Genomic DNA, 10,303 nt, shown 5'->3' with positions numbered 1-10,303 from the left:
CAAAACAAACTACTTATGAATGAGTGCCGGCATATTTTTGAAAAAAATACAAAAATTAAAATTCAAAGATAAATTGCAATTTAAAATTGTAGCCAGAAAATACTTTGGGGGAAGAAAAACTGTTAATATGTCAATTGCTAGTTAACATTACTAGCATTTCTAGTATTACTCATTATTAACACTAATTGCTAATGTTAACTAATAATACACAATCTATGAGTATGTAGTCAGCATCAGCTTTGCTATGGAAATATGCTCTCATATTTAACCAGTTCTTTTAACAAGTGTGAGTGCCTACTAGATGGAAAGCAGTGTTAATACCTTTTACTCATTTGATTGTAAATAAACACAATAAAAACACAGAGCCAAATTGCTGAGATGGTTATAATACTGCAAACATATTTTACTGTATTTAATTTATACAAGTCTAATAAATACATAAGTGGTTAGGACCAAGTGGACTTTTATTGCCTGCAAGCTGTTACACTTAGTAGTAGGAGAATATGGTATGCTGACGACAGCACACTTACTACCCCACACTTTGGGATTTTTATACTTGAAGGAAAAAATGTTCAGAATGGAACAAGACACAAGCCCATTGGATAATCTAGCTTATATTTGGGTTTGGCGATCCTTTAAGCCCAGGAAGACCAATTCAGAGTACTAAGAACCAAGGTTAAAGTTTTAACACACATCACAATGATAAATTAACTAGGAAACAAACCTTGCACGTAAATGATAAACTGTCAAGTACACACCATTTTAACAAGGGTACGTACAATAGAGCTGGCGCAATGATGAGAAGTGGCTTATTCTCACAATGTCGTATCACGAGAAATACATATTTCACTTCATACAAGCGACATGACTTTGATGTAACTACAGGAAAAAAAGTCGAATCTTCTTTTTTTTAAAAAAAAGGTTCATGTTCCAATCACAGAGCCAAAGGTCATCATTTTAGATCAAGCTACACAAAAAAGGCTGATCTTCTTCAAAAAAAATACTTGGCATTTTCTCTTTTAACTCTGCTTCAGGTTAACTTTTTAAAATGTAGAGTGAAATATAAGCATTTATATTTGGTCCAAACTATCAATGTAATTACAAGGACAGGTACAAAATAAACAATGTCAAGGCCCTCCTTCCTTCTGCAGAGCTGCATTTTATTAGCCTTCTTCTTCTTCGTCACTGTCTTTCATCGTGATGCCCTGAAGTCCACCTCCTTCCGAAACAGAAGCTGTAGCCTCCTCTACTGTTAAACGTCTGTGCAGGGTGTCATAGGTCTTACTGTTCAGGGTGCCTTCCAACACACCCTGCAATCGGAAGTCCCTATAGGTTTTCTGGAGGAAGGAGAGAGAATTTGCTTAGATCCCTTATGGATTATATGCCTGGATGGATGTATATGTGTATGTCTGAATGTATATATACTCAGTTGGCATTTCAGAAATGATCTTGGACAATTCACTAATGGATTCGGATTGTAGCTGCCCAGGCCAGTCATCCTGTTGGTGTAGGTTCTGGGGAGCAAATGAAATGAGAGACTTTTGATAGTGCTATTCAAACTAGAATCACTCTGAGTAGATCAAAATGTTGTGACTGTCAGATGACAAATGAGCTTTTTCCCCCCAAAATATTACTAATTGCGCAGAATTTACTATTTGAATAACCTGTAACAAAGGTAAAATTATATGTACTTATGTACATTTTCAATATGAAGGAATTCTTAGTTTTTCAATTGAGGAGCCTTTATTTTATTTTAGTATTGAAAAATATATTACATTTTATAAAATGCATCAGGTTTTTGGGGAAGGTGTGTGGAGGGAAGAGGATTAATCCTATTATCACTAAAAGAAGTTTGCATTTTCAGCATTTGTGAATTATAAAGTTTATTTATATGCACACTGGTTAAACTCTGTGTACACCTAAATGTCTGTATGAATTTTGCCCTTCTGAAATTGTCTTGGAATGTGAAGTGTTAAATTCTGGCATTAAACTTCCATTGATGGGCTAATAAAACATATTTACTTTTTTGGTGTGAAACAGTAAATTATTATTTGGTGTATTATCTGTCAAAAATAGTGCAAATATCATGTTACTGTTTATACAGTGATTCTTAAAAACAAGAATAACAACGAAACTCTCATTTCTGTGGCTCTTAAGATATGTAACCTATAAAACTTTCCTTATTTTACTTTTCTCCTAAGTGAGACTTTCTTCACACATGAGTTTTTGATGACAAACAAGGCTGGTATTTTATTATTGATTTTTAAAGTTGTAGAAAAAGTCTAGAGTTAGTTCAATGGGGAAACAAAGCACAAATGAAGATAGCTCATTCTGTAGGGGCACTTCTAAGGCCATTAAAATGCTAAATATCTTTAAAGATTTTTTTTTTAACTGTCCTATGTTAGATTTAGAATACTAAACAGCCAGATGTCAATTGACTGGACCAAAGTATCAATACATATCAATGTGCCACTTTTTTGTTCTAAATGATTGCTAACAGTCACTTTTTTGGGGGTTTGCACTTAACAGATGAAAAAAGTCAAATAAAAAAAGGAATGTTGTACTTCCTGGCCCCAAATTACAACTCCAATAGCTGAAAATTAACATTAAGGAATGCCTGATTTCACTCAACACAATTAGAAGGAAAATATAATATTCAAACAGCTCAGCTGAAGGTGCTTATTCACTTGAGGTAGGAAGTGCTGATGGATGGCATCTTAATCCCCTGGATATACACACCTGGTCTACAAACAGACTTCTGGGAAGGAACAGAACCATTACAAGGTAGTGGTGTCACTGGTGTTTTCACATTTTATCTTCCTGTCTTATATCATCTGCCTTATGCCCCACGGTACCATTCAAGTTTCAGAAGTAATATTCACTTGTTATAAATAAAATGCATAAATAAAGTCCACCTCATGTCCAAAAAATAAACTGGTGAGGAACACTGTACTGTATCTGAGGTCAGTATCTCAACAGCAAGAAAAATTTAGTGTTTTTTTCCTTAAATGACCCAAACTATTTAAATTTGATTATTTATTTATCTATTTATAGATAATGTGTTGGGTCTTGGTGCTATGTGTGGGCTTTCTCTAGTTATGGTGAACGGGGGCTACTCTTTGTTGCAGTGCACGGGCTTCTCGTTGCGGTGGCTTCTCTCGTTGTGGAGCACGGGCTCTAGGCACGCAGGCTTCTGTAGTTGTGGCACGTAGGCTCGGTAGTTGTGGCGCACGGGCTTAGTGGCTCCGCGGCACGTGGGATCTTCCCGGACCAGGGCTCGAACCCGTGTCCCCTGCACTGGCAGGCGGATTCTTAACCACTGTGTCACCAGGGTAGTCCTTTTAATTTGATTTTAATATTTTGTATTAAGACACATAAATCCCACCATCCTCATATTCTCTTTCTAAACCATTAAAGCTTATTATTACTAAGGTGATACTTTCACACCAAAACATATGGTAATTTGCATCAGAACCCATGAAGTAACTCTGTAAGGTAAATTTTGTCTGGAAAAATCTGGTAACTAGTATGCATGGTATTACTACCACAGAGATTTCTGTTCAAGCCTCTCACACTCTGATAGTTAGATTAAAAATATATCAAGCACAAAAAACATTCATCTACAGCTAATACATCTGAAATAAAGTATTAGTGTTCCACTGAGAATTATATGCCAAGTTTGTGAGTCCCACTTTCTTATTTTATTGGAATGACTTTCCTTAGACTTAGCTTAATTATCAGTAAGTTGGCCAGGACAGAGTTGTATTGTGGATTTGCAGCCCTAAAGGCTTTCTAATTTGTATAAAATTAAGACTCTGCTTCCTTACTTTACTAGTAAGCAATAAGCAGTTAGGGGCACTGCAGGGCAGGTACCCTTGCAATCTCTCTCTTTCTCTTTTTTTAGAATTCATAACATGTTATTGACACTTAGAGATTCTCTGTGGCTGCCAAGAAGGTCTGCTTGGCTCTTACTTAAGACAAGTGCCTGCCGCAGGGTGCTGCTCACTTGTCGTCTTTTCTCCTAGTAAAAGAGGCAGCTCGTTTACGTTAACCGCTTTTAAATGTCAAATGGCCTCTAGGGAGAACAGAAATCCGTCAGCCATTTTGATTATTTGAGGATTCTATTTTTCCCTTCCCCAAATAAACCATTCTGATGTTTAAACTTTGTTAATTTCTTAGTCCTAAATCTTCTGTGAATATCTTACTGCAATTTGTCTCTTCTTAGTGAGCAACGTCAATGAACCAACTGGCGTCTAAGTGTCTTTGTGGGGCAAAGTTGGCTATCGTATACATCTTGATGGCATCTGGGTCTCCGTGGGCACAGGAGAATGACAATGCTTCTAAGGACTAGGCTGCCAGAGTCCAGTAGCTCTCGGCTCAGCTCCTGAGTAGAATGCACTACCCTACTGTAACATGCAGGTCCAGTCTAAGTGATGTGGATGGAAGGAAAGCCTACTCGGGGCCTGCACAATTCTATACATGTGCTGTTTAATAGCCGCTTAAATTCACTGGAAAATGAACATTATAAACATAGCCATATAGGCTCTGAAGAGTGATGAATCTATGTATGAAATTGGTTAAAGTCTGTTTATATTCAAAGTAGAAAAAAAACCAATTAGAACACTGAATTAATTCATCCTAATTTTCACTGTGAGAATAATCACTTTTAGTTATTAAATAAAGCCCTATGAGTTGATTAAACGTATCAGCCCAAGAAAGTAACGGCTGAGTTTGGGGACCTGCTTGCGAAAAACGAAACATGGAAAGTCAAACATATACATGAAATTTAATTTCATATTTATCAGTCTTGACTGTTGGTAGCCATCATGAAGACTATATTAAAATAAGATAAACTGACTGGTTTAGAATACAATGGAAATGTCACCCTATAATTAACAAAATTATTAATCATTTTTTCTGCTAAAATATTCACTGGTGCTTGAACTGTTATGACTGTGAATATGAGAAGAGGAATAACTTTGAAATAAACAGATGATGGGCTAATAAAAAATGGAGATTATTATTATAAAAACAAAGAAAGAGCTTACCAATCTATCAACTAATACCAATCAGCCGACTATGTAATTTCTGACATCCTGAACACAGTAGACATTAGCTTGAAAATATGGCTGATCCCAAGGGGAACAAGCTAATCCCAATATTAGTCACAGTATAGACTGCAATCTTAACATGTACACCTATTTAGAAGGTAAACACAGATTATTCTGATTCTCTTTTATGAAAAACAAACTTCAGTTGAAAGCTCTCCAAGTGACATTTGTAGAAACAAGGAAGAAACCATGGAGGAACTAAAGCAAACATGAACGTTATCATAATGTGTTTTCAGTTTCTTTGTAAAATAAATAACACCTGGTAAAAAGTGTTCTAGATCAAAGGTAGTCTGTCAATTGAAATGTAATGTTTTAGTGTATTAAAATTAGTGGGTGACCAATTTTACTTGTTATTTATGGCTAATCATGATTGCTATTACTGTGACATTATAGGTCTGGGTCTATGTTCCAGTAGATTTGCTGATTTCTGACTTTAGAACTTTCCTCTTGGTGGATCTTTCTATAACCTATGTGTCTGTGGCACAAAAGAATTCATATTCTGATGAGACTGCAGGAACCAAGAGAATGGTGGAAAATATTTTAATGTGGATAAAACTTTTAATGATGTGATACAGTGGTTCTTCTCAAACTTTGTCTCTATCAGAATCCTCTGGAGGGCTTGTTCATGTACAGATGGCCAGGTCCCACTCTCAGACACTCTGACTTAGTGAGTCTGGTGTGGAGCCGAAGAATTTGCATGTCTAACAAGTTCCCAGGTGATGCTGATAATGTTATATCAGGAATGACATTGTGAGAACCACTGTGTGTGTGTGTGTACATATACACACATACACACAAATATACACATATACATATATATGTACGTGCAAATATAGATATACACATATATAGGCACACACACATATATATAAATACATCAATGGCATATGTATACCATTTGATAAATGGTACTAGAATGGAAGTAAAAGTTACTTATTTAAAGGAACAGCTGATTCACAAGAGCTTAGAGTTATGTTTTTTGCCATAACGTAGAATTTGTCTCAATTTTAAGAAAAAGTTATACCTGTGGTAAATTTTGTATTTCCACTGGAATTTATAAGGTGTGAGAAATCATGCTGAATAATGTATTACTTTAAAGCCCCTACTCACTCAATATAACATGCACGTGATTACATTTCCTCTTGAAAAGCAGACGTCAAAATGGCCTCATTGAACTGATATAACATCTGTTAGTGGTTATGGATGGTCCCGGACACTCATACTGATCATCTCTTACATATAAGAAGGGGCATGCTTCCAAAAGAATTCAGGCAGTGACAATGTTTTACTTTCATATCAGGATATAACAAAATAAAGGAGACTCTCCTTATCCTAGGGGCAAATATAATTCAAAAGCCCTCCTAATAATATATTAATAAATATGAAGGAAATATATTAGGAGAAAACATTTCTATACCTAAGACAATTAATACAAAATTATTGTGGACCTACTAGATTCAGGTAAATGTGCTAGGGGCTTTATGTATATATTATTTTCAAATATAATTACTTGATAACAAAATACTTTTAATTTATTAATACAAAAACAATAAATTTATGTTTATTTAGTAATCTAACTGAAAATGGAATAAACAGCAGCACATCATTGCTGAAAGTGATGTTTTTAAAGTACTTACATCCACTCAGGTATATTAAATACGATTTTCTTATATGTCAATATCTTGCCATTATTCTTTATAGCTTGCTGGGCAATACACATCTAAACACATTTTGTTTACCTTCACAATCTTGATTAGTGTCTTCAGTTGGTAAATATGAAGCTGCAGGTCTAATCTATCAGCCAACCACACACAAATGACTTTCATGGAACTGCTGTACCATTGCTGGAAAGAAGGATGGGGGTGGGGGGGGAAGAAAACAGAAAAGAAAACAACCTCTGCAGTATTCATTTAACAGATTCGGTAATGAGGGGGTAATGAAACACTCTGAAATGACCATAGATCAGCACTTAAAGTCAATAATGCTATAATTTCCTGTTAACAGAATTGTATGTTTTGCTAGAAAATCTGCTAAGTTGACCTAGTCTGTTCTTTACATGAATTAACATTACAGTCTTTTAGCTGTAACATATTCATGGGAAACAGTGTTTTTGCACTTGCAGCCTAGCGGCCTGCTTTGTAATTTGTAGGTAACAATGGGTACTAAATACATGTTATGGGACTGAATGGACTGCCAAGCAGCAGGAAAAAAACAGGTAAATTATTTTCAAAGGGAAATTTCCCATTAGCCTGCATGTTATGTAAAAATCAGAGTAATTACCATCATGCATGTAGGCAATACCTAGAAATAGCATTTTAAAGGAGGGATGGTGAAAAACATCCACAGCTTACTAACCTCTAATCCCCAGTCACAACTTTATCTACTATCGGTTGTTAAGTATTTGCCAAGATGGTCTAAAACCACCTAAAATAAAGATTTCAGATCTTAGGAAGGAACATTATCAGGATGGAATTCTTGTGTCTTATAAGAATCACAAAAACAGATGTCAGTTGACCAAATTATAAAAGAAAACAATCTGTTTCATTCTGCAAGTGTTTTTGGAGGGTTCATATTTTCTCTGTTTATTATAACTCTCTTGGTGGGAAAATGGAAATTCTTCTCTAATGTACTTTCCTGCTCCTATATAATGCCTGTGAGTATAGTAAAAGAAGAAATTTTGTTCCTATTTTCAAAAAAGGGCAATCTGCCATTAGTGATGGCACTTTAAGGGATTCAGTACTTACACGCCAGAGCCAGGTTTAGGTAATACTGTAAGAAAATAATGCTAGTCATTCAGATAACTGTGAGAAATATCAATGTCCACGCAGCATTTAGGAAATGACAAAAGAGTTTTTGAAAGAGAAGGTATTTTGTGCCTTGCTTGTGTACACACAGTGACACTACAGATCACATATGTACGTGCATATGTTCTTAGGTATTCAAACACAGAAAAAAATCTTAAAAGATATTTTTCTTCCATAATAAAGCAGTAAATACAAATTTCTAAAAGAAATCTCAAGTGATACAAGTAAGTCTGAACTTCACCTGGACTTGTATTTACTAACATTGTTCTAATAAAATTTAGTATAAAGAATGGTAGTTTAAGCATAATATAAAAATTGAATTAGTTTAACATTTCATCAGACTTATTTCTATTAGTTTGTTGGCATACTGGACACACATGCATAAAATGAGATAAGCTAATGAAAATGAGTAACTGATTTACTGAATACTGTGATATTAAATGGATGAATGAACATTCAAGTTTTTAAAATGTGAGATGGGCTATGGTTGTTTAAAAAAAATATTATTCATGTACCCAGTTTTTCTTTTTCCTAATGATTACTTTCCTAATTTTCAGGACATGTAAAAGTATCAGAAATAAGTTTTATAAAATGAGATACTCCTAAATTCTTAAAAAATAAACTGCTAAAAAATTCAGTACTTCAGCTGACATATTAAATCTTAATAGATTAGTATCTGGTATTTAAATTCTATACTTCCTTATTTCAAGTTATAGCCTCAACTACTTGAGTTCTATTTTAATGCAGGTAAACACTCATAGGTATTGGTGATATTGAACATGAGTATACTGAATTAAAACCCTCGCCCCCAGCCCACCCTCCAAGTAACTTGAAAACTAAAATGTAGTCATAATGGTTATGACTCTTAAATTATAGTGCTTCTTCAAGGAATAATTTTTTTTTTTAGTTGGGGGACAAAATACGATACATTGTACAAAATTTATAACATACAAGTTAATTGGGCTGTTAGACTGTAAAGTTACTATATATATGGTAAGTTGCATGAATCTGAAGTAAATGAAAATGCTTTCTTAAAATTACTCCATATGCATCTTATGTTCTTAAAAAATCCTTAGGTAATTTAAAATTAATTTAACTTCATTCTTCCATTACATATGAGTGGTACCTATGATTAAGCGATAACTGAAAGGACATCTAACATAACACAGAAATTTATTTTTAATATAACTTCTTTAACACAATGCCAAAATTATAATTTTAAAGAAGAATAATTTGGGAATAAAATGATCTAAAGTTAACTATAAAAACAGAGAAAAAGAACTAATGTTAATAAAGTGCTTAAGCTACTTCATCATCATCTTACTTTAAAGGCAAACAAATTATTCTACAAGGAACATTCTATAAGAAAAATTATTCCATCTGCTAATCATGCATATTTCTTGGTTCCAAAGTCAAAGCATTTTGAAGAATTTCAGCTAAATCAAGCAAATGATGAAGAAAAATCAATAGCTTAGCTTAGAGTTTACGTTGCTATGAAGAATAAGCTAACAAACAAACAAAAAACCTTATTAGGACTGCTTCTTTCTTATATATGGTGAAACACACACACACACACACACACACACACACACACACACACACACACACAAACAGACAAAACCACAAAACAGAAATCACTAGCATTTTCCTATTTCTGGTGTTGGAATGGTTATGTCCTTCTTCTGGGTGGAGGACCATAGATTCCATTTTTTTCATCTTGAGAAAAATGTCAAAGGTAAGTTAGCATCATTCCCCCCACCCCACCAAACCAAACCAAACCAAACCACCCTCCAAAGCAAAGAAAAAAAAATTTGAAAGGGGTGAATGTGCACTGAAGTGTGACTGTTAGAAAATGTGCTTGCATTTTGGAAAAGTTAATTTTATAAAGCAACTTGTTTGACTATTCACTTTTCCTTTCAGAGGATGACAACGAAGGGGCACTGGAGCTTGCACTCAAGTCGTGGGTATGGCATTACTGCTTTATTCCCTGCTTGGTCTACTTAAGAATAAAGCAGTTAGTGTATATTCTACGCTTTTTTTCTCCATCAATCCATGCCAGCAGCCTACCACTTTAACAAAATATATGTGTTTTTTTTTTTTTCTTTTTTGTGGTTCATTCAACTCCTGTAAGGGCATGCCTTACTCACTTCATTTTCTTGAGATATCTCTTTTAAAGCAAAAAGAAAAGAAAAGGAAAGGCTAGGGTTGACTCTGTGAGACCCCTGTATTTATTCACACTTATTGTGCATGACTGTAGACTGGTAAATCATATTAGCAGCCCGTCTCCCCATCAAGCTGCTACTTGCTTTCCAGCCCTGGGAAGGTTCAACAAATCAACAGGAGCACGGAAAACAGAACATCAGTCTAATCTAGCGTTTAAGGTGAAGT

General features: G+C 34.7%; 1 protein-coding gene across 6 annotated transcripts in view; it reads right to left on the bottom strand.

The window, feature by feature from the left end:
* Window positions 1-366: 366 nt before the first annotated feature.
* The window catches only part of CADPS2 (calcium dependent secretion activator 2), a 477,558-nt gene continuing 467,621 nt past the window's right edge, over window positions 367-10,303 (bottom strand). For 3 of the 6 annotated variants that reach the window (XR_009541940.1, XR_009541942.1, XR_009541943.1), the window contains 3 exons: window positions 6,851-6,955; window positions 6,222-6,365; window positions 1,203-1,337 (listed from right to left, as the gene is read on the bottom strand). Coding sequence is in view for 3 of the 6 variants with exons in the window: in XM_060156782.1 (XP_060012765.1) it covers window positions 1,164-1,337; window positions 6,851-6,955 (279 nt within the window). In the remaining 3 variants the exon portion in view is untranslated. Of the gene's footprint in view, window positions 1,338-6,221; window positions 6,366-6,850; window positions 6,956-10,303 lie in introns of all 6 variants that reach the window. The other 3 variants (XM_060156782.1, XM_060156783.1, XM_060156784.1) reach the window with 1 other exon arrangement.

This window comes from Lagenorhynchus albirostris, chromosome 8 (assembly GCF_949774975.1).
Source record: "Lagenorhynchus albirostris chromosome 8, mLagAlb1.1, whole genome shotgun sequence".
Lineage (NCBI taxonomy): Eukaryota > Metazoa > Chordata > Mammalia > Artiodactyla > Delphinidae > Lagenorhynchus > Lagenorhynchus albirostris.
This window is presented reverse-complemented; position numbering and strand designations above follow the sequence as displayed.